We start from the raw sequence: 24,000 nt of genomic DNA, 5'->3' as shown, positions 1-24,000 counted from the left end.
AATACATTTTACTTAACCCATATGTCCAAATGTTATCATTTCAACATGTAATCAATATAAAATTATCATTGAAATATGTTACCTCATTTTTATGATACTAGGGCTTTGAAATCCAGTGTGTTTTAAACTTAGGGCACATCTCAATCCAGAATAAGCACATTTCAAGTGTTCAGTAACCACGTCTAGGTGGTGATGCCCCACACTGGACAGTATAGTTTATAAGCTACCGATATTACTTACATGAACAACTTCCATTTACTAATAAAATATAATAATTAACAGCTACTAATTATTTGGTGCTTACTATGTACCAAGCACTATGCCACATGTTTTAGTCATTATCTCATCTAGTAGATGAAGCAGAGCGGTAAGGTAATGTATCAAGATCACTCAGCTTGCAAAGAAGTCACCTGGGAATTAGCTAGAGATTTTTTTCCCAAGCCCTTTAGTTACTAAGCTTTCACTCACTATTCTTCTGTGTCTCTATTCATAAAACAATCAGATCATAGGGTTATAGGTGATATAAAAGAATAACACAGCAGAATACACATTGTTTTCAGTTGCAGGTGGGACATTTACCAGAAAAAGATCATAAAATGAATCTCAAATGAAAGGATTCGTCATACAAATGAAATTAAATTAGGGAGAAAAAAAAGGTAAGCTATCTGGGAATCTTTCAAATATCTGGAAATGAATAGCATACTTTTTTTTTTTATAATTGTTTTAATGTTGGGGCGCCTGGGTGTCCGACTTTGGCTCAGGTCATGATCTCCTGATTCATGGGTTTGAGACCCGCATCGGGCTCTGTGCTGACGGCCCAGAGTCTGGAGCCTGCTGCGGATTCTGTGTCTCCCTCTCTGCCCTCCCTGATTGTGCTTTCTTTCTCTCTCTCTCTCGAAAATAATTAAACATTAAAAACAAATTTAAAAACAATTTTTTTAAACATTTATTCATTCTTGAGAGATAGCATGAGCTGGGGAGGAGCAGAGAGAGAGAGAGAGGGAGACACAGAATCCGAAGCAGGCTCCAGGTTCTGAACTGTCAGCATAGACCCTGATGCAGGGCTCAGACCCACAAACCATGAGATCATGACCTGAGCCTAAGCCAGACGCTTAATTGAAGGAGCCACCCGGGGGCCCCAAATACCACACCTCTAAATAGCCCATGGAATAAAGAACAAATCAAAAGGGAAATCCAAATGTATTTTAAACTGACTGCAAATGGTAATATGATGTATCAAGGTTTGTGGGATTCAAGTAAAGCTGTACTCAGAGGGAAATTCATAGTACTAAAAATGACCAAGTTAAAAAAGATGAAAGGTCTCAATTCTTCAGGGTCAGATAGAACTATTGAAATCATCTAATCCAACTGTGAAGTTTGAACCCCCTGATAGCATCCTATCAAGTGGTTGTGTACCCCTGTTTACACCCACCCCCTATCAGGGAGCCCCTCCTCATAGAAACAGCATATACTGTCTTGGAAAGCTCTGGTCTCTTTCCTTTGCAAACAGGGGCAGGTGTTTGTTACCTTTGAGCCAGATGCCAAATACACAACCTTCTTTGTTTCATCCAAGTGAAGACTCCAGGTCTCAGGTTGCATGGGATCCTTTGAGCCTCCATCCCAAATGGTGAATTTCTCCTGGCCAGTCAGTAGATTCCACAAGCGCAGTGTATGGTCCTTTGAGGCAGAGAGGGCAAGTGTCCCTTTGGCAAACACCTTCACATACCTCACTTCTCCTGCAGTAGACCAGGGTCGGGGAGAATACATTAGCTGAAAACATTTTGACCTTCCAACTACCAAAATGCCTGTTGGTTTGGAAATTCCCTGGCTTACCAAAGAAAAGATGATGGCTTCAAACGTAGCCAAATTACAAGTGACGGAATGTGGCAAAACTAAATTAAGAGTTGCAACAATTGATATTACAAGCAATCATACGCCAATAAAATGGGCAATCTGGGAGAAATGGACAAATTCCTAGAAACATATCAACTACTAAAACTGAAAGAGGCAGAAATAGAAAATTTGAACAGACCCATAACCAGTAAAAAAATTGAATTAGTAATCAAAAATCTCCCAAAAACCAGAGTCCAGGGCCAGATGGCTTTCCAGGGGACTTCTACCAAACATTTAAAGAAGAGTTAACACCTAATCTTTTGAAGTTGTTCCAAAACATAGAAATGGAAGGAAAACGTCCAAACTCTTCCTATGAAGCCAGCGCTACCTTGATTCCCAAATCAGACAGAGACCCCACTAAAAAGGAAAACTAGAGACCAATTTCCCTGATAAACATGGATGTAAAAATCGTCAACAAGATACTAGCCAACTGGATCCAACAATACATTAAAAGAATTATTCACCACGACCAAGTGGGATTTATACCTGGGATGCAAGGCTGGTTCAATATCCGCAAAAGAATTAATGTGACTCATCACATCAATAAAAGAAAGGACAAGAACCATTTGATCCTCTCAATAGATGCAGAGAAAGCATTTGAGAAAGCAATACAGCATCCTTTCTTGATAAAACCCTCAAGAAAGTAGGAACAGAAGGATCATATCTCAAGATCATAAAAGCTGTATATGAAAGACCCACTGCTAATTTCATCCTCAATGGGGAAAAACTGAGACCTTTCCCCCTAAGGTCAGGAACAAGACAGGGATGTCCACTCTCACCACTGTTATTCAACATAGTATTGGAAGTCTTAGCCTCTGCAATCAGACAACACAAATAAATAAAAGTCATCCAAATCAGCCAGGAGGAGGTCAAACTTTCACTCTTCGCAGAGGACATGCTACTCTATATGGAAAACCCGAAAGATTCCACCAAAAAACTACTAGAACTGATCCAGGAATACAGCAATGTCTCTCATCAACCTTCTGTTGAATATTTCCAATGAGTAAGAGTCTTGAACTGGAGGATGTGAGCATTTCTATGGTGGATAAAGGGTATGTGGGACTTTTCTGCACTATTTTAGCAACTTCTTATGAGTCTAGAATTATTTCAAAATAAAATGCTCAGAAAAAAAAGGGAAAAAGGAAAAATGTGCATACAATTTGACTCAGAAATCCCACTTTTAAGAATGTGTCTTACAGAGGGGCGCCTGGGTGGCTCAGTCGGCTGAGCATCTGATTTCGGCTCGGGTCATGATCTCTCGGCTCGTGAGTTTGAGACCCCGTCGGGTTCTGTGCTGACAGCTTGGAGACTGGAGCCCGCTTCAGATTCTGTGTCTCCCTCTCTCTCTGCCCCTCCCCTGCTCGTGCTCTTTCTCTCCCTCTCTCTCTCTCAAAAATAAATAAACATTAAAAAATTAAAAAAAAAAAGAATGTGTCCTATAGAAATAATAGCATAAGTGTGTGAAGATGTCAGACGTTAATTGCAGCATTGTCTTATAAAAAGAAAATTGCAAACAACCTGTTTATGAAAAGGGAGTTGTTAAAGAATATGGTGTATCTGTATAAAGAATATTACAAAGCCATTAAAAATAATAAGATAGATGTATATATACACCTAACTATAATAAATTATTACAACAGCCAATACTTACTGAGGGCTTTCTATGTGCCAAGCATAGTGGTTAGTAGTTTCCATGCATTAAACTCCTTTAATCTCATAAAAATTGTGCGAGGTACTATTATTATCCCATTGCATAGATATGGAAACTGAGGCACAGCTGAGTACAGTAACTTATCCCAAACCACATGATTAATAAGTCGTGGAGCCAGGACTCCAGCCCAGAACTCAAGCTCTCAACCTCTACGTGATATATTCTACAATATATATATATTTTTTTAATTTTTTTTTCAACGTTTATTTATTTTTGGGACAGAGAGAGACAGAGCATGAACGGGGGAGGGGCAGAGAGAGAGGGAGACACAGAATCGGAAACAGGCTCCAGGCTCCGAGCCATCAGCCCAGAGCCTGACGCGGGGCTCGAACTCACGGAGCGCGAGATCGTGACCTGGCTGAAGTCGGACGCTTAACCGACCGCGCCACCCAGGCACCCCTATTCTACAATATATTGTGACAAAAGCAAGTTACAGCCCAGTGTATAAAATAGTACCATCTGCTTTTGACAAAAACTCAAAGTACATGAACTTAAACAGAGCTACATCTGCATAAGCCTAGAAAAAAATTAGTTCTGGCATTTAATAAACTCTGACTACCAATCAGTTCCACGGAGACTGAAGGGTGGGAGAGACTAAAGGGAGTTTTATCTCTTTACAATTCAAAGGACAGTAGGACAGTGGGTAATTTTGATTTGTTGTGGTTTGGGTATTTTTCAACCAAAAGTTTTATGAATAGTAACGTGTTGCAAAATATCTCCGTATGTGGAACACCATGTCACAGTAAAAATGAATTAGAGACATACACACAATGTGGAAAGAGGCAAACTATGTGATGTTAACTGAAAAAACCAAAAGGTTATGCAAGCAAAGGCTTAGATGACTATATATAAAACTGTATATATTTGTGTATATCCGAACACCTGCTGGGGGAAGGGACTAGAACAACAATATGCTGATAAATGATGAACAACAGACTCTCCAGAGGGGTTGGGGGAAGCCCTGACTTGTGGCATTTTGTCAATTTCCTTGGTGTAACTATTCCCGCCCGTGGTTGATTTCAAGCCACTAACATGACTCCTCATTGAATATAAGGTTGTGAAGAGAGTTCAGTAGCAGCCCATTTCCGCCTTGCGGGTATGGTAGCCAAGCACACGGGTAGGAAAGTGCAGTATAATACTTTGAAAGTAATAAGTTTTGGGGCGTCTGGGTGGCTCAGTCGGTTAAAGTTGAGCGTCTGATTCATGGTTTCCGCTCAGGTCATGATCTCGCCGCTCTTGAATTCAAGCCCCAGGTTGGGCTCTGCACTCTCAGCTCGGGATTCTCTCTTCTTGGGATTCTCTCTCTCCACCTCTCTCTCTGCCCCTCCCCTGCTGGAGCTTGTTCACGCTCGCTCTCTCTCTCTCTCAAAATAAATAAACACACAAAAAAGAAAGTGATGAGTTTGGGATATGTATTACCTTGTTTTAATGGAATGGACTTAACTGCAAGCTTCTAAAATTTCATATTTGATAATGCCTGTGATCACTGCCTCACCACATTCCTGAGAACTTCGCAATCAGGTCTCTTGCAAACACCAGGGCAAACCACGTCCAGCTTGCTGGCATGTAACGGGAAATTTTGTGTGTGTGTGTTTACTTATTTTGAGAGAGAAAGAGAATCAGAGTATGAGTGGGGGAGGGGCAGAGAGAGAGGGAGACACAGAATCGGAAACAGGCTCCAGGCTCTCTGAACTGTTGGCACAGAGCCCGACGTGGGGCTCGAACTCACGGACCGTGAGATCATGACCTGAGCTGAAGTCGGACGCTTAACCGACTGAGCTACCCGGGTGCCCCGTTGATGACTTTTTAAAAAATGAATCAAGGTCCACGGGTAAATGGGTTCAGGTCCTGGACAGATGGCCCACGCACACAAAAATACAAATATCGGATAGACCTATGTGAAACTAGCCATCCTGATGATAATAAAATGAATGGAATCTGACAGATACTCTATCAGTACCCACGTCATTCCCAGCTCTTGGGAAAAAAAAAAAAGAATATGTTGAGGACGTCTGATGCTGGCAGCTTTGGGGTCGGGGGGGGGGGGGCAGTTTATTCTGTTACATACACACTTCTCAAAACCCATAGAAATGCTCACATCCTCCAGTTCAAGACTCCTACTCACTGGAAATATTCAACAGAAGGAAAAAAATGTTGATGAGAGTAAAAAGAGATTCATCACAGTAGAATCCATAATAGCAGAACACTAGAAATAGCCTAAATAACAAAAATTTAAAAAAATGAATGAAATAAAAATAAACTTAAAAAACTTTTTAATGTTTTAATTTTTATGTTGAGAGAGAAAGAGAGACAGTGATCAGGGGAGGGGCAGAGAGAGAGAGAGACAGAATCCTCAGCAGGCTCCAGGCTGTGAGCTGTCAGCAAAGAGCCTGACGCAGGGGTCTTGAACATACAAGCTGTCAGATCATGACCTAAGCCAAAGTCGGACGCTTAACTGACTGAGCCACCCAGGTGCCCCGAAATAAAATAAATTAAAAAAAAATCATTTAATGGGAATGCAAGCTGGTGCAGCCACTCTGGAAAACAGTATGGAGGTTTCTCAAAAATTAAAAATAGAACTACTCTATGACCCAGCAATTGCACTATTAGGCATTTATCCACGGGATACAGGTGTGCTGTTTCGAAGGGACACGTGCACCCCCATGTTTATAGCAGCACCATCAACAGTAGCCAAAGTATGGAAAGAGCCCAAATGTCCATCGATGGATGAACGGATAAAGAAGATGTGGTATGTATATACAATGGAACATTACTCGACAAGGAAAAAGAATGAAATCTTGCCATTTGCAACTACGTGGATGGAACTGGAGGGTATTATGCTAAGTGAAATTAGTCAGAGAAAGACAAAAATCATATGATTTCACTCATGTGAGGACTTTAAGAGACAAAACGGATGAACATAAGGGAAGGGAAACAAAAATAATATAAAAACAGGGAGGGGGACAAAACAGAAGAGACTCATAAATATGGAGAACAAACTGAGGGTTACAGGAGGGGTTGTGGGAGGGGGGATGGGCTAAATGGTAAAGGGCACTAAGGAATCTACTCCTGAAATCATTGTTGCACTATATGCTAACTAATTTGGACGTCAATTTATAAAAATAAGGGGCGCCTGGGTGGCTGAGTCGGTTGAGCGTCTGACATCGGCTCAGGTCATGATCTCGGGGTCCGTGAGTTCAAGCCCCGCGTCAGGCTCTGTGCTGACAGCTCAGAACCTGGAGCCTGTTTCAGATTCTGTGTCTTCCTCTCTCTCTTCCCCTCCCCCACTCATGCCCCATCTCTCTCTCTGTCAAAAATAAATGAACATTAAAAAAATTAAAAAATAATAATACAAAATAAAACAAGTCAAAATAAAAAAATTTTTAAAAATCATTTAATACATTCTGGAACATTATCTGTTGAGAAGAATGAAATATGTTGCTGCATTTAAACATGATAAATGTGACACTGGATGGATCACAACAGCAAGAATCCCAGCTCACAACAGCAAGAATCCCAGCAGCCTCAAGTTGGAAACAATGTAAATGCCCTCCGACTGATACGGATACTGTTCCTTCCACATCGAATGTCCAGCACCAGAAAGTTGATAGATCCAGGAAGCACATGGGTGGTTGCCATGGGGCTGGGTGTGAGAGTGGAGATGTACTCCACAGAAGGCGGGCCGTGCAGAGAGGACTCCTTGGGGTGATGGAAAGTTCTAGCATTAGGGTGATGGTTGTACAACTCAGTAAATCTAAAAATTGTTGCATTACACTTAAAACAGATGAAATGGTATGTCAATTACACCTCAATAAAGTTGTTTTTAAAAAAAAGATTCAATGGAAATAAAAGATTGGTTATGGCAAAATGTTGAGAAAAAATTATAAAACTGTACATACTTAAATTGCAGTGACATATATTTTTTAGAGAGAGAGAGAGAGAGAGCAAGTGAAGGAGGGGCAGAGGGAGAAAGAGAGAATCTTAAGCAGGCTCCATGCTCAATGCAGAGCCTGACTCGGGGCTCGATCCCACAACCCTGGGATCATGACCTGAGTCAAAATCGAGAGTCGGTTGCTCAACAGACTAAGCCACCCAGAAGCTCCATAATGATAAAATAATTTTAACATCTTTATTGAAATATAATTCACAAGCATGAAATTCCCCCATCCCATGTATGACGGTACAATTCGTTGGTCTTTGTGTGGTCACAGAGCTGTGACACCATCACCACAGTCTACATTCAGAGTGTTTTCAAAACCTCAAAAAGCTGGCATTCCCTCCCCCTTTCTCTCCTTGTCGTTTAAACCATTTGGAGGCGTGTAATTCATTGGCATCTAACACATTCGCAATGCTGTGCAACCGTCACCCCTATCTGATTCCGGAACATTTCCATCACCCCCAAAAGGAACCCCCGTCCTCATGAGCAATCACTTCCCATTCCTCCCTCCCCAACCAGCAACAACTAATCTGTTTTGTGTCTCTCTAGATCTGCCTGTTCTGGACATTTTGTATAAACAAATCAGACTGACTGTGGGCTTTTGTGACTGGCTTCTTTGATTTGCTATAATGTCTCAAGCTCCAGCCTCGCGCCGACCTTGCTGTTCTGTAAACACACCAGCCTCCCTCCCCTGTCCCTGCCCTTTGCACCCTTCTTTCTTCACGCCCTTTGTGTCTTGGCCGAAGCATCCCCAGCTGGGAGAAATGCTTTACCTAACTGTCCTAAGTCGGTCACTTGGACTGCTGCTCAGACATCTTGTTGCCCTGATTACCATCCATAACTATATTTCGCCTTCCCAAATGCCTGAGTCTGACTCGGGCCAGTGTTAAGGTAAGGTGAGCGAGGCACTCATTTTGGGTGCCAAATTTAAGGAGGTGCCAAATTACCGAGCTTCCGTTTTGCCCTTGGCTCCCATATGGCTTGGCACAGTGCTCTTGCCAATCCTGTCTTTAAGACAGCTTGATATTTATTCATGGTGGATTTTTTTTTTTGCATTAATTTTGATTTTTAAAAATATTCTATTGAAATCTTATTTATCTTAAAAAAAATTTTGTTTTATCCTTATTTATTTTTGAGAGAGAGACAGAGCATGAACGGGGGAGGGGCTGAGAGAGAGGGAGACACAGAATCCGAAGCAGGCTCCAGGCTCTGAGCCATCAGCACAGAGCCCGAGGCGGGGCTCGAACCCACAAACCGCGAGATCGTGACCTGAGCCGAAGTTGGATGTTCAAACCAACTGAGCCACACAGGTGCCCCGAAACCTTATCTATCTTGATGACGAAGTTGACAAAGCCCACTTTCCAGGCCTCACCTGTGTGTCCCATGTGCATATGGATCACCTGATGTTCTTCCGTGTCCCACACAGCCACGGTGCCATCCTGGGTGCCGACAACCAGCAGCCTCTCTTCCACGCTCCACGCCATGGCCGTGATGCCTGCAGCCACACAGAGACAACAGCCAGCGACCACGTCAGCTCCTGTGTCTGAGCCCTCAGCCATGGGGCCCTCTAATGGGCCCGCGCTTCACAGATAGGGAAACTGAGGCACAGATTCAGCCCCTTGTCCAGAGCCACACACCTAGAAAGTTCCAGCACTGTCAGACGCCAGATTCAGATCTCGACTGCAATGTCCATGTTGCTCTTAGGGACGACGCTAGGTCCTAAGTGCCTCCCAAGCTCAGCGGTTCTTATGCAGGGGCGATTCCTTTCCCCGCTCAGTGCCTCAGTTTCCCATATATAAAATAGGGGAAAGTTGAAATCAGAGCCAGTCCAAGTCTGAGAGGACTGTATTTTGTTCCCACCTCACTGGGACAGGGAGTACGGAGATGGGATTTGTTTTTCTTTCCTTTTCTCTTTCCTTTCCTCTTCTTTCTTTCTCTGGTCATTCACTGTGTGACCCTGGAAATGTGAGCTCAAACTTCTCATTTAGCAAATCAAAAAACTGAAGCCCGGAGTGGGTAGAAACTTTCCGAGCTTTGACATAACTAGGGCTCCTACAGAGGCACAGTGGGTCTGGAACACAAAACGTCTCCCTACCCGGGGGGGTGGCAAAAACAAAAACTTCTCTGTGACTGCCACTTCCTAATCAGTCACTGCACTGTCTGTGATTTGTCCCCCATAGCCATCCGGTCAGACTTCTTTTTGTAACAAAGCCCACAGCCCACAGGTGTTAGCTGAGTGCGCATTCACCGGGACAAAGGCCATATTTCCCAAGCTCCCTTGCAGCAGCAGATGGCCAAGATCTTACCAAGGAGACACTTCTCACAGACCCGATAAATTCTGCTTCTAGACCACTCCCTCAAAGGGAAGGGGTCTGCCATCCACCTCCCCTTCCCACTTCCTACTGGCCGAAAGGCCATCCTATTGGTCGGGGCTGGAACGGCCACTGTTAAGCCGTCAAATGTTAGTTTGACATTGAAAATGGCAGAGCAACAAGACTGAGTCTAGGTCCCTGATGCGAGAAGTAAGGGAGATGATTCATTTTCAGAAATACCAAATAAAAGCTGTGCTGTCTCATCGACAGTAGTTTTACAACCTATTGGAAGTATGTCCGAACCCCCTCCCCCACAATGGAGTCCCAAACCCTTACACACTTCACTTCCAGGTTCTTCGTCCCCTCTGAGTTTCGCGGGCTTATTTTTCGCGGGGTTTGCAATGAGCACGCGCCAAAGGACTGAAGTCTCTGTGTCACCTCGGGAAGGGGAAGGTACATGCGTTCCAATCAGACTTTTTGCCTTACGTGGACATAGGCGACTACCAGTAAGGCTGCAACCTCTGCAGTACTCAGCCAATGAGGAACCAGAGGAGGGACTTGCCTCTGTAGTACTCAGCCAATGAGGGGAGGAACTTGCCTCTGTAGTGCTCAGCCAGTGAGGAACGAGGGGAGGGACTTGCCTCTGTAGGCTCAGCCAGTGAGGGACCAGGGGAGGGACTTGCCTCTGTAGTGCTCAGCCAATGAGGAACCAGGGGAGGGACTTACACGCTAGGCGATAAATTGCCTGCTGTAACTGCCCCAACTGTGCCTGTCCATCAGACACCTGCTCTTGGTTGCTTAAACCCTAGTTTCCCTGTGCTCTGAGTCCGTGTCGCTCCTTTGATTGGGGCAGTGGACTTATTTCTTTTCTTTTCTTTTTTTTTTAATTTTTTTTCAACGTTTATTTATTTTTGGGAGAGAGAGAGACAGAGCATGAACGGGGGTGGGGCAGAGAGAGAGGGAGACACAGAATCGGAAACAGGCTCCAGGCCATCAGCCCAGAGCCTGACGCGGGGCTCGAACTCACGGACCGCGAGATCGTGACCTGGCTGAAGTCGGAGGCTTAACCGACTGCGCCACCCAGGCGCCCCAAGTGGGCTTATTTCTAACACCTGACACCTTGGAGACACAGTGTTACCTCTACTTATGCCTGGACTGTTGTGTGGGAGTGGGAGGAAATGAACTGCTTTTTTATTTAAGCCACTGCTATTTTGTCCCTTGTTACAGCCATTTGAACTTGTAACCTAATAAAGATAGTCTCCATCAAATCAGATTCCCTTCTGAACACAGCATTCTAGCGGCTGTCCCTAAATCAGTTCCTCCATGTATGGTACTTCGTCTCTTAGAACTTCTGTTTTGGAAGCACTATGCCTTGGGAGTGTAGCTCTCCCTACAGGGCCATGTGGCACAGAAATGGCCCGACTTGCAATAACTGACATTCGAGCCACAACTTAATTGTATTTGCTGGCCTTTCAATAATGCAAGAAGTTATGGGTGGGCAGATAAAGGGGTGGAGGAATGGAGGTAGACTGGGGCATGAGCGGATAGCTAGATGGCTGGCTGGATAAGTGGGTGAGTGGATGGGTGGATGTTAGATGAGTAGATAGATGAATCAACCGATCGATGGGTGGGCGGGTTGATGAATGGCTGGGTGCACAGATGGGTGGTGGGGTGAGTGAATGGAAGATGTTCAGAGTGAAATGGAAAGATGAGTGGTGTGGACAGAGGGCTGAAAGATAGCTAATGGACTGACAGGTGGAGGGAAGGAAGAAAGGAAGGAAGGAGGGGAAGGAAGGAAGGAAGGAAGGAAGGAAGGAAGGAAGGAAGGAAGGAAGGAAGGAAGGGTGGATGGATGGAAGGACAGACAGAAAGGAGGGAAGCAAGGGATAACACATGAATAGAGGGAACTAAGTCCTCTAATTTCTCTGACATTTTGGTGTCCCAGGAGAATCCATGAGTTCCACCAGCCTCTCAGGGACCAGTCGGACACAATCCCTAGCTTTTGGACTTACCAGCACGAGCCAGTAAATCCCAGAAACTATCTGTAAGATGGGCACTCGATTCTTAGAGGCAGCCAGCACCTCCTTGCTCTGGGCTCATTAGTGGTATTTACACTAGTAATCTACAGTCCCTGGGAGGCAGAGAGAGTGGAGTCAGCATGAGACAGCAAGGGCTTGCCCTGATGGCACCCCGGGGGCCTCCCTCTACTGACAGAGGAGAGCCCCAGGGAGCAGCCAGAAACACCTGCCGTCCGCTGCCCTCAGGCATGAGGGGGCCTGGCAGGATTTTTGCAGAGTCGCAGAGACTGACCCTTGTGACAGCCGGTGAGGGTTGCCCGGAGGGGTCCTCCCGGGGGCTGGAGGAATCCCGTGAGGGGTACCAGCACAGGATGTGGGCACATCCGGAACCAGTTCTGGGCCTGTTGGCACAGCTGTCCCACCAGCGCCGGATGTGAGGTCATGAAGAAATGGAGTCTGGCCAGGAGTTCTGTATATAGGATGCTCCTCTCTGCAACAAAGGGGACTCACGTTAAGGAGAAGGGCCATCTTCTCCTGCCTCTGTCTCTCTCCCCAAACACTCACCCCTACTTCCAGGGCCCCAGGTGGTTCTTAGCCTCCGGGGGGGGGGGGGGGGGGGGGCCTTTGGCCTGGACTGGCCTTCCCCCTTTCTCATGCTAATCACCTCCTAATTTTAGCTAAAGGGCCACTTCTTTAAAAAGCCGTTTCCAGCCCAACCCACTAATCCACCTGCCCCACCCCCCAGCTCATCACAGCTACAATTAACCTTTCTTCGTGGCCCCGCCTCTCCTCACTACCCTAGAGCTTGAGTTTCCTGAAACAGGAATGAGGTCTGTCTCGTTCATTGCTCTGTTCTTAGCACCTAGAACATCACAGACACCCGATAAGTTGTAGAGGCCGCTTTGAGGCAGCAAGCTTGAGCAGTGAAATGTAGAGCAAGGCTAAAGGGCCCACAGCCACCACGAAGCTGAATCCAGACAGGCCCATCAAGGCTGCTTCCGTTTGATAAGGACATTTGGGATTGCCTTTCGAGCCCATCTGGATAATCCAGGATAAACTCTCCATCTCAAATTCCTTAATTTAGTCACATCGTTTGCCGCATAAGACAAGAGTCACAGGTTCCAAGGATTAGGAAGCGAATATATCTTTGGAGAGGGCAGTGCTTTCTGCCTATCCCAACAGACATACCATCATTATTATCCCAAGTTCATAAAGGGGGAAATTGAGGCTCAGAGAGGTTAAGCAACTTGTACAAGGTCACACAGCCAGTAGGAGGTGTGAATCTGACCCAAAAAGTTTTATTCCAACCTTGAGTGAAGACCAGGGACGCTGAAGGCAAGCAGTTCATTGTCTCTGCTGTCGGCTTGTCCTAACTGTGGGGTTTGGGGCAATGGTGACAAAGCTTTGTGCCTTGGTTTGCTGGCAGGTGGAATGAGGCAAGGTCAGGACCAGGGTCAAGTGCCCCACTCACCATGGGTGCAAGATGTAAGGCGGCACCAAGAAACACAACCATCAAGATAAATACTATTTCCATGCAATATTTTTAAAAAATCAAAATTAATGCCCTCCCCAAACCCATGATGAACAAAAAGTCAGCTTTTAAAATAAAAATAGAGTCAGAAACGCCATCACACCCAATCATCCTGGAGCCTAAGGCAATAGGAGAAATTGGGAATGCTGGCGGGCTTTGGAGGAGGCTCCAAGTCCTGGAATGTGCTGGAGCTCAAGGTTGGCCGGCTGCGCCCTCTGGTGGTGACATTCATTCCTACACCTGCTGGTGCCGGGCCGGCCACAGGTTGTTAATCAAGGATTCCTGCAAAGAACATGCTGTGATTTGGGCTTTTAACTCTTCCCTCAAACTGGGCAGTTGTTCCCAAGGCTGTTTATCCTGGCAACTCACTCCCTGTGAGGTTTACAACTGGTGAGCAAAAATGCACAAGAAAGGCATAAGCTGATGGTGGGCACCGGCCTCTTCCACTTGGGTGGCATCTTAGACATGCTTTAGTCCAATCCCACATTTTGCAGATGATGGAAACTGAGGCTCTGTGCAGAAATGGCTCATCCAAGGCCATTCACATCAACAAGGTTGGTGCTGTCATGACAGTAACGGGCCCCTTGGATGGCCCCATGGGGACAGCTGTAGGTAGGAGGGTCGACCAGCATCCCCATTTTGCAGATGGAAAGACTGAGGACAGCAAGGCGGGGTGGGGTGGGGAGCGTCAGGGACTTGCAAGGTCACACTACCAGTAAGTGGCAAGGCCCAGATTTGAATTAACACAGTGGGGCTCAAAATCCGTGTTCTTGGCCAGGACTGGTCTATGTGGTAGGGCTGGCAATTTGGCACACGGGTGATGCAAAAGAAAACCAATGGAAATAATAATTACGAGCCAAGGCAGGGGCGCCTGGGTGGCTCAGTGGGTTGAGCATACGGCTTGATTTCGGCTCAGATCATGACCCCAGAGTCATGTATCGAACCCCATGTCGGGCTCCGTGCTGGGCGTAGAGCCTGCTAGGGGTTCTCTCTCTCCTTCTGCCCCTCCCCACCTCGTGCATGCGTCTCTCTCTCTCTTTCTCTCTCTCTCTCTCTCTCTCTCCCCAATAAAAATTAAAAAAAAAAAAGCGCTAAGACAGATGGAAAAAGGGTTGTAGTGGTGAAGAATGCAGGGGCTGGAGGGTGTCCAGGCTCAGTGGGGGCTGGACAGGCTTCTCCCAGGAGGGGCATTTGGTTAAGCTCCAAGGGAGCCACAGAAGGGATATAGGGACTTAAGCACCTTCATAAAACTCCTTATAAAACCCTCACATCAAAACCAGGTGGGGATTGTACGATAACAACCACCCAGGCCACCTCACGCTCATCAGGATGACTATCAGTGTTTTAAAAACCAGAAAATGGGGGCACCTGGGTGGCTCAGTCGGTTGGGCGGCCGACTTCGGCTCAGGTCACGATCTCATGGTCTGTGAGTTTGAGCCCCGCGTCCGGCTCTGGGCTGATGGCTCAAAGCCTGGAGCCTTCTTCCGATTCTGTGTCTCCCTCTTTCTCTGCCCCTCCCCCGTTCATGCTCTGTCTCTCTCTGTCTCAAAAATAAATAAACGTTAAAAAAAAAATTAAGTTTGGGGCGCCTGGGTGGCGCAGTCGGTTAAGCGTCCGACTTCAGCCAGGTCACGATCTCGCGGTCCAGGAGTTCGAGCCCCGCGTCCGGCTCTGGGCTGATGGCTCAGAGCCTGGAGCCTGTTTCCGATTCTGTGTCTCCCTCTCTCTCTGCCCCTCCCCCATTCATGCTCTGTCTCTCTCTGTCCCAAAAATAAATAAACGTTGAAAAAAAAAATTTTTTTAAAAAATTAAGTTTAAAAACCAGAAATGACGAGGGCTGGTGAGGACAGAGAGAAATCGGAGCCCCCGTGCGCTGCTTGCTGGCGGGAACGTAAAACGGTGCAGCCGCCGTATGGTGGTTTCTCGAAAAAATGAACATCGAATTACGATCTGATCCGACAATTGTACTTCTGGGTGTCTACTCCAGAGAGTTTTTTTAAGCAGGGTCTTGAAAAGATAGTTGTATACCTGTGTTCCCAGCAGCATTCGTCACAACGGGCAATAAGTAGAAACGACCCAAGTGTCCATCAGTGGAGGAATGGAGAAACGAAATGAGGTCCATCGGCCCAACGCAATGCTTTCCTGTCTTTTAAAGATGGAGATTCTGATGCCTGCTACAACATAGACGAACGCTGAGGAAATCACGCCGAGTGAAAGAAGCCAGACACGGAAGGGCCAAGGCTGTCTGAGGCCACTTGGATGAGGTCCCTACGGTAGTCAGATTCACAGACAGTAGATGGTGGGTGCCCGGGGCTGGGGGAAGGGAATGAGGAGTTTGTGTTTGATGGGGACACAGGTTCAGTTTTGCGAGATGAACTGGTTCTGGAGATGGGTGGGAAAGTGCCTGATGTCCCTGAGCCGTGCGCTTAAAACGCCGACTTTGAGCCCCGGTTAGGCAAAATGTCATCCCCTAGGACAAAAATTGCCCCCTTCTTTTTTTTTTTTTAATTTTTAATGTTTATTTTTGAGAGAGAGAGAGAGAGAGAGAGAGAGCAGGGGAGGGGCAGAGAGAGAGGGAGACACAGAATCCGAGGCCGTCTCCAGCTTCTGACTGTCAGCAGCAAGCCCGATGTGGGGCTCGAGCCCACGAACCGTGAGATCATGACCTGAGCCGAAGTCGGACGCTTCACCGACGGAGCCACCCAGGCGCCCCACTCCTTTCTCTTGAGTAGACTTGAGTTACAAAAAGTCACGTTCAACTACTACTATTCTGTTTCAAGTGTTATCAATAAAAAAAGTTGGGGGAACGTGTTTTCTCTCTTATTATATTAATATTGACATCATTTCCTCGATTTTTGCCTGACATTTTTCCTATCTGGCCCTTTTTCTAGAAAACGCTTCACTCCAAAGCTCTTCCAGCTTCCATTCTAAATTCTAGAAACCCCACAGGCGTAGACAGGAAAGGTGTGCCGGCGAATGAAAATCCAGCTGGGGTCTTGGTGAGGAGAATGATCTTCTAGAAGTCAGTGCAGAGTGAAGCCCCCCCCGCCAGGCCGACTCACCCATGCCTCGGAGCTCCAGGGCCGGGCGGCACAGCTGGAGGGCTTCCCGGACCAGGCCGACCTCCGGACAGTCCAGGTAAGGGGCATACAGGTCAAAGTCGTCCAACAGGCTCTCGATGCCTCCAGAGATGCCGCGGCAGGAAATCCAGTTCATGCTGCCTGTGGGCAGGGAGGGGGGAGGGGGTATTGTAGGGGCACATGTTTCCTTCTAGTTCATACTTGGAGGCTGGTTCTCACCTCTCCATTTCTCTGGGGGTTCACGGCCTCGACACTGCTGAGGTTTGGGGCCGCGTCATTCTCTGCGGTGGGGCCGTGCATAGTGCGGGGCCGACCAGCACCTCTGGCCTCCACCCACCGGATGCCATAGCACCTCCCCGGGGGTGATCATCAAAAACACGAACGTTGCCAAAAGTCTCCTGGGTGCAGAATCACCCCTGGTTGAGACTCACGGGGATGAACAGAAGGATAGATAGAGAGACAAATAGAAAGGTGGATGGGTAGAGGGGTGATAGGCGGCTAAATACAAAGATTATCATATCGTATCTGTCATATGATACGATAGACGGACAGACAGGGTCTCATTCTAAGGCCACATTTGTCACGTCTGCCCTATCAGCTGGGACTAGATGCCAGTAGCACTCCCTTCCCTGAGCTGTGACAACCAAAACGTCCCCGGACATTGCCACGTGTCCCCTGCTGGTGGTGGGGGGGGGGGGCACAGAATGACCCCTGGTGAGAACCACTGTCTTAAGCGGAGTCGAGGATTCTGACGTATGCGGGAGCACAGCGGAAGGTTGGGACCCACTGAGTCCCCTCCGAAACGGGTGCGACCCTCACCCAGAACCTCCTGCTTCAGCGTTTCAAGGCGGCCTGAGTGGACCAGGTGATGAGGCATCTCCTTCAGCTTTCGCAGATTTGCGACCGTGTCCGAGAACCACAGGGGCTGAGGGGCCACCTGCAGAGGAGGAGGGGGCCGACAACCAGGCTGCTATGACCCAAGCTCATTCGTTCGCTCCACAAACGTGGGCCAAGCCACGCACAGGTGACACTGGAGGGGACGGGGACACAATTCCAGACACAGATGTCCCACACCCACCACAGGCAGGGCCAGGGCAGAGGGAGGAACGCGGGGCTCAGGGAATCCAAGGGACATCGGAGCTGGGCCTCAGAGGTTAAGTAGGAGTCTGTGTGGTGAACCGTATCAGAAAACGACGGTGTTCCAGGGCAAGGGAATGGCATGTGCAAAGGCCCGGTGGCGGGAGAGGCTAGGAGTTCAGGGGCCGTTCTCATATGCTCCTGAATATTGTGATTCTTTTCCCCCCTGCTCTGGAATGTTGGGGCATGGAATGGGGGACATATTCCTCATCTGCTGTTCCCCACCCCCCACCCCAGTCATGCTCAGAGGCTGAGGGGACATCCCACCTTCTGTGGGGGAGGGAAAGGAAGAAGGTCAGGATGGCATTCTGGGTGGAAAAGAAAGAAGGAAGGAAGGAGCGGGTGGTCCTCGCCAGGCAGCCTTGACCTTGCCTGCATGGCAGGGCGGAGACTGCAGGTAGAGAGCAGGGACCCCAGGCAGACACCTCACCATGCGGTCCAGGTTCAGGGGCTTCCCCACGAGCGGCAGGGTGACGAGCTTCTTGGTGCCCTGGCTCCAGGCCCCTGAGAAGAAGTCAGCCAAGACCCCGTGCCTCTTGGCTCTCTCGACCCCGGACAGGTAGCGTTCTTGGACCACCTCGGCCAGCTGCCTGCAGAGAGGGGACACGGGCTCTTGGGCCTGGGCGACTGGTGAGCTCAGAGGGGGGCCACCCGCCTTCCAGGAGGCTGTTCCCAAACGCGGGTCCCTCCTGAGCCCCTGCCGGATGCTCACTGCCTCCGCTGACCACCCGTCCTATTGGTTACCTAACATCTATCTATAAATTGGCCCATCTTTCTTCTTTCCCCTTTAATAAAGTTACTTGGAAAAGGAACATTTGGGTTTCTCAATAGGTTAAACATAAAACAAGGTACTGTCTGACCCAGCAACTCCACTCCCAGGTATAGACCAAGAGAATTAAAAAATAGGTGTTCAGGGGCGCCCGCGTGGCTCAGTCGGTTAGGTGTCGGGCTCTTGGTCTCAGCTCAGGTCTTGATCTCAGGGTCACGAGTTCAAGCCCTGAGCTGGGCCCCACGCTTGGTGTGGAGCCTACTTAAAAACAAAACGAAGCAAAAGCAGGTATTCAAACAAACACTTGTGCACACATGTTCACGGCAGCACTGATCACAGTCCCAAGAAACAACCCAAGTGTCCATCAATGGACACACAGATAAACAAAATGTGGTCCATCCATGCAACGGGTTATTTCTCAGCCGTGAAAAGGAATGAAGCCCCGATTCACACTACAACACGGATGAGCCTGCAAACCTTGATGCTGAGGAAAGAAGCCAGACACAAAAGCCTGGGCCTCAGAGGTTAAGTAGGAGTCTGTGTGGTGAACCGTATCAGAAAACGACGGTGTTCCAGGGCAAGGGAATGGCATGTGCAAAGGCCCGGTGGCGGGAGAGGCTAGGAGTTCAGGGGCCGTTCTCATATGCTCCTGAATATTGTGTTCTTTTTCCCCCCACTCTGGAATGTTGGGGGTGGGGGGCATATTCCTCATCTGCTGTTCCCCCCCCACCCCCAGTCATGCTCAGAGGCTGAGGGGACATCCCACCTTCTGTATACGTGCTGTCTGATCCCACATATATGAAATGTCCAGATCAGGCAAATCCATGGAGACAGAAGGCAGATTAGCAGGTTCTAGGAGCTGGGGGAGTAGGGAGTGACTGCTGATGGGAACGAGGTGTCCTTTGGGGGGGCGGATGGAATTGTTCTGGAACTGTTTAGAGAGGCTGGTTACCCAACATTGTGGATGCACTAAATGTTACTGAATTTGTACCCTTGAAAATGGTGAATTTTGTGTTATGTGACCCGATCCTCAGTTTCAAAAACAACTTAGTTGTGTCCGAGTCGGTGATGTGGAAACCCTTGAATGCTGCGCTGGTTCGCTGGGACCGGGGTTAGAAGAAGGATCTGGAACAAGGAGGAGCCCGAGGCGCGAGTCCTCGCTCTCGGGCACCCAGAGAGCGCTACCGCCACGCTGGACCCACCTGTGGGCAATGGCCAGGAGCGTGAAGCCGTCCACGGGCCGCCAGGCCAAGCAGTGGCCCAGATCCCGGCGAAGCCTCACCCAGAGCAGCGGTGGAAAACGCAGTAGCTCCTTGCTGGGCGGGGTCCAGTCCCGGTAGACCACCTGCAGGACCTCGTCATCCAAGGACAGGACGTCCTTCAGCTCTGCCTCTGAGAGCCCATGCCTGCGGGGAGGAGGGACGGGCACTGGAACACGCTGTCTCCTGTGGCTGGGGGACACAGCAGCCCAGAGAGGGAGAGAGACGTGGCCAGCTGTCTGCACAACATCCTGCCCGTCCCCAAAAGGTTCGCTCTGAGGGACGGCATTGGGATGGTGCCTAGCAGGTACCGGTGCCCGGGTACAGCCGTGCCCATCGCAGAAGACCTTCCTGACCTTTCCTTCTGCACACACACCTAACAGAGCCACGGACCAGGCTCTCCCCAGCCTCAGACGAGTCAGGCAGCATAGGGAGGGAGACAGCAGGTGATTTAGAAAGGCAACGCAGGCACCACATGTGCCCACGCCAGCCTTGCCTGTGTTTCCTGGCCCGAGAAAGGACAGAGCGAGAGGAAGGAAGCGGCCCTAAAGGGGGTGGGTGATGAAGTTTTGGTGCTGGACCCGAAGGACTGATGCCTGATGATGCCTGAGAGCATCAGGCTGGAAGAGCTGGAGATTGGCCTGCACGCTTCTTCTGGGAGGGCAACAGGGTTCCCCTTAGAGCAAGGGAAAGAGGCAGGCTGGCTTCTGGGTGCACCTTGTGGGGTACACACACCTCGTGTGTGAGTGCGGGTTTAGTTCTCTGATGTGGACTGGAAGTCTTCCTGGCTCTCTCTCTTTTTTTTAATTTTTGTAATGTTTATTTTTATTTTTGAGAGAGAGAGACAGAGCACGAGTGGGGGAGGGACAGAGAGAGAGAGAAAGACAGAGACAGAATCGGAAGCAGGCTCCAGGCTCTGAGCCGTCAACACAGAGCCTGACGCGGGGCTCAAACTCATGAACCGTGAGATCATCACCTGAGCCGAAGTCGCATGCTCAACCGACTGAGCCCCCCAGGCGCCCCGAAGCCTTCCTTCCGATCAGAACACCTGCCACATTCTTCATATGTATAGACACCTGCTCACGTAGCGTTCTCTAGTATACGACAAGGTGAGGCGTCCCCTGGGCTCCCTTCTGCAAGCACAATCATCTTTGACGATCACAGCTGGAATGTCTCTGGGGTTCGACTCCACACTCCCCCTCCAGATGAAGCCATGCCACCCACCCCCCCCAACCTGCTTTCTTGTCTTGACAGTTTTCTCCAAACCAGAATTCCTGGGAGCCACACCCGGGGGGGGGGGGGGGGAGGGGGAGGGGCCGTCCGCTTGATAGCACCCCTCCTGTGGCTCCTCCAGAAAACCCCCTCCTTCAGGGCAGAAGCTTCTTTCCCATTCTTTGACGCACCCTCAGTACAAATCAAGCTTGGGTCCCCTCCTTCCAGGCTCGAGTTGGATGGCTCGTCTTCTCATTCCCAGAGCCAGGTGGGAAATAACAGGAAAAGAGCACAGAGAGGTTGGGTAACACCGATTCCCAGGAAGAGAATAGTGCAACCCATGTCACATGACATAGAGCAGCAAGTGGGGTCTGGGAGCAGGCGGGTCCCTCTGAGAAGGCGCCACTGCAGCTGGGTCGGGTGGCAGGGAAGGGGCCGGCGTGAGATCTGGGGCAGGGGGGGTGGAAGGCAGCCAGATCCAGCAGGCCTTGGCAAGGAGTTTGGATACTTTCCTCAAAGCCAGGGGAAGTCCTTGGAAGAGTTACTCGGGGCAGAAACGGAATCAGATTTATGGTTTTCAAATCTCACTCCAGACAGGTGTTCAAACCACAACTTGCACACGCTTATTCAGATCAGCCTGGTTCACGACAGCCAGAAGGTGGAAACTGTCCAGATATCCTTGAACAGACGAGCGGATGAACAAAATGTGGTTGCTGTGGACGGGGGATGTGTCTCTAGGGCAAATCCATACGTTGAGGGCCTAATCCCCCAAGGTGACGGTATTAGGGAGCAGGGCATTTGGGAGGTGATTGGGTCATGAACATGGAACCCCATGAACGGGGTTAATGCTCCCGAGAGCTCCCTTATCCCTTGCCATGTGAGGACACAGCCAGAAGATGAACCAGGGAGAGAGCTCTCAGCAGACACCATATCTGCCAGCACCTTAACCTTGGACTCTCCAGCCTCCAGAACTGTAAGAAATAAATTTAGAAGCCCCTCCCAACTCTAGGGGCACCTGGTGGCTCAGTCAGTTGAGCGTTCGACCCTTGGTTTCTTTGGTTTTTAAAGGATCTTGAGGTTTGTGGGCTCGAGCCCCGCATCGGGCTCTGTGCAGATAGCGTGGAGCCTGCTTGGGATTCTCTCTCCTCCCCCTCCTCAAAAATAAATAAATAAACATTAAAAAAGCAGCCTCCCATTCTATGGTATTTTTCGTTACAGCAACCCTGAGACAGGGTTGTATCCACACAATAGAATATTCTTCGGCCACGTGAAGAAAGAGAGCCCTGCATGTGCTGCAGCACCAGATGAGCTTTGGAAACAGAACCCTAAAGGAAAGAAATCGGTTACAAAAAACCACCTATCTTATGATTGCATTTCCTTGGAACGTCTAGAACAGGACCCAGAAAGCCACGGGTAGAGTAATGGATGCCAGGCGCTGCACAGAGGAGGCGTGGGGAAGGCACCGTGTTTCTCGGCCTCACACTGCTGACATTTGGGGTCGGATCACTCTTTGTCGTGAGTACTGCTCTGTGTGCCGTGGGACATTTAGCAGCATCCCTGGTCTCCACCCATTAGAAGCCAGTAGCATGACAGAGACAGAGGAAGATAGGTAGATGGAGGAGATTTGTTTTTAAGTTTATTTTGAGAGAGAGAGAGAGAGAGAGAGAGAGAGAGAGAGAGAACAAGTGGGGGAGGGGCAGAGAGTGGGAGAGCGAGAATCCCAAGCAGGCTCCGCAGAGCTTGACGAGGGGCTCCAACTCACAAACCTCGAGATCATGACCTGAGCCCAAACCAATGAAATCAAGAGTCGGATGCTTAGCTGACTGAGCCACTCAGGTGCTCTGAGAGGAGTTTATATATATATATATATGTGTGTGTGTGTGTGTGTGTGTGTGTGTGTGTGTGTGTGTGTGTGTGTGTGTTTATATATATGTACATACATATATATAGAAAAAGAGAATGAGAGATGATAGATAGATAGATAGATAGATAGATAGATAGATAGATAGGAAGATAGATAGGTGGCTGGAGGGGAGCCTGGGTGGCTCAGTCGGTTGAGCATCTGACTATTGATTTCAGCTTAGGTCGTGATCTTATGGTCGTGGGATCGAGTCCCACGTTGGGCTCTGGGTTGACAGCGTGGAGCCTGCATGGGATTCTCTCTCTCACTCTCCCTCTACCCCTCTCCTGCTCTTTCTCTCTTTCTCCCTCTCAAAAAAAAAAAAAAAAACATTAAAAAAAAAAGAGAGACAGATGGAAACAGACAGCAGACAGGGTCTCTCTCATGCTTAGGCAGGGTTTCTCGCCCCGTCACTGCCGACACCGGGGGCTCCATCATCGTCTGCGGTGGGGACCGTCCTTGTGCACTGCAGGGTGCTGAGTGGCATCCCTGGTCTCCACTCACTCGATGCCAGCAGCTCCCCCCGCCAAGTTATGACAACCAGAAATGTCCCTGCACATGGGCCAGTGTCCCCTGGGGGCAGAATCTCCCCAGAATCTCCACTGGTCTAGAAGGACTCAGCTCTGCTCCAAGGGCCAGGCTCTCAACCATCACAGCACACTGGCCTGTTTTCATGCAGTGAGAGGTCCCGAAATCACAGCCCCGGCAGGCACCCTCCCTCCATAAACCTCCTGCCCCTGGGACGGCAGGTCCTACACCCCACGGGGCTTTGCTAATTAGGCCAGACGTGGGGCCAAGCAGGCCGATTATTTCTGTCTCCCCAGATTTTGGAATCAGGACTCCAGAAGGAGCCAGTATGATGCTGCCAGTTCTCTAAGATGGGAGCTAATGATGCCAATGGAAGCTTGAGGCAAGCGAAAGTTCTGGGGTGGGGGCGGGGTAGGGGTGGGGGAGAAGGACAAAGGAAGAGTCCAGAACAGAAGCCAACGGGCAGAGAAGACCCAGAGGTCCGTTCTGTCTCTCATGGCTTTCTGGTTCCCATGACAACCCACCTCCTCCATGTAGACTGCTGTGTCAGGTTGGCCTGGTGGCCCACCACTTATTTCTGGAACATTCCCCAGTCTGTCTTTGTACTCTTATAGAAGCAGGCCCAGCCTCCACTCTGCTGGGGGGGGGGGGTGGGGAGGGTGGCAAGCACCAGTCACAAAATCTGGGGTGTGACATGAAAGCTGGGATTTGCC

At 48.9% G+C, this 24,000-nt stretch overlaps 1 protein-coding gene and 1 non-coding gene across 7 annotated transcripts in view; one reads left to right on the top strand and one right to left on the bottom strand.

The window, feature by feature from the left end:
- NWD1 (NACHT and WD repeat domain containing 1) overlaps window positions 1–24,000 on the bottom strand; it is a 75,496-nt gene that overhangs the window by 26,380 nt on the left and 25,116 nt on the right. For all 6 annotated transcript variants that reach the window (XM_045047845.1, XM_019819120.3, XM_045047843.1 and 3 more), the window contains 7 exons: window positions 19,591–19,794; window positions 18,050–18,209; window positions 17,302–17,419; window positions 16,465–16,623; window positions 12,164–12,361; window positions 8,914–9,036; window positions 1,528–1,736 (listed from right to left, as the gene is read on the bottom strand). In XM_045047845.1, coding sequence (XP_044903780.1) covers window positions 1,528–1,736; window positions 8,914–9,036; window positions 12,164–12,361; window positions 16,465–16,623; window positions 17,302–17,419; window positions 18,050–18,209; window positions 19,591–19,794 — 1,171 coding nt within the window. The remainder of the gene's footprint in view (window positions 1–1,527; window positions 1,737–8,913; window positions 9,037–12,163; window positions 12,362–16,464; window positions 16,624–17,301; window positions 17,420–18,049; window positions 18,210–19,590; window positions 19,795–24,000) is intronic.
- Window positions 22,895–22,985, top strand: TRNAN-AUU. The gene is given in 2 exon segments: window positions 22,895–22,931; window positions 22,950–22,985. It is a non-coding gene; the product is annotated as a tRNA-Asn (tRNA).

The sequence above is a fragment of the Felis catus genome, chromosome A2, assembly GCF_018350175.1.
Source record: "Felis catus isolate Fca126 chromosome A2, F.catus_Fca126_mat1.0, whole genome shotgun sequence".
NCBI classification, from domain to species: Eukaryota; Metazoa; Chordata; class Mammalia; order Carnivora; family Felidae; genus Felis; species Felis catus.
Note: the sequence above shows the minus strand (reverse complement) of the source record. Positions and strands in the feature narration are given on the sequence as shown.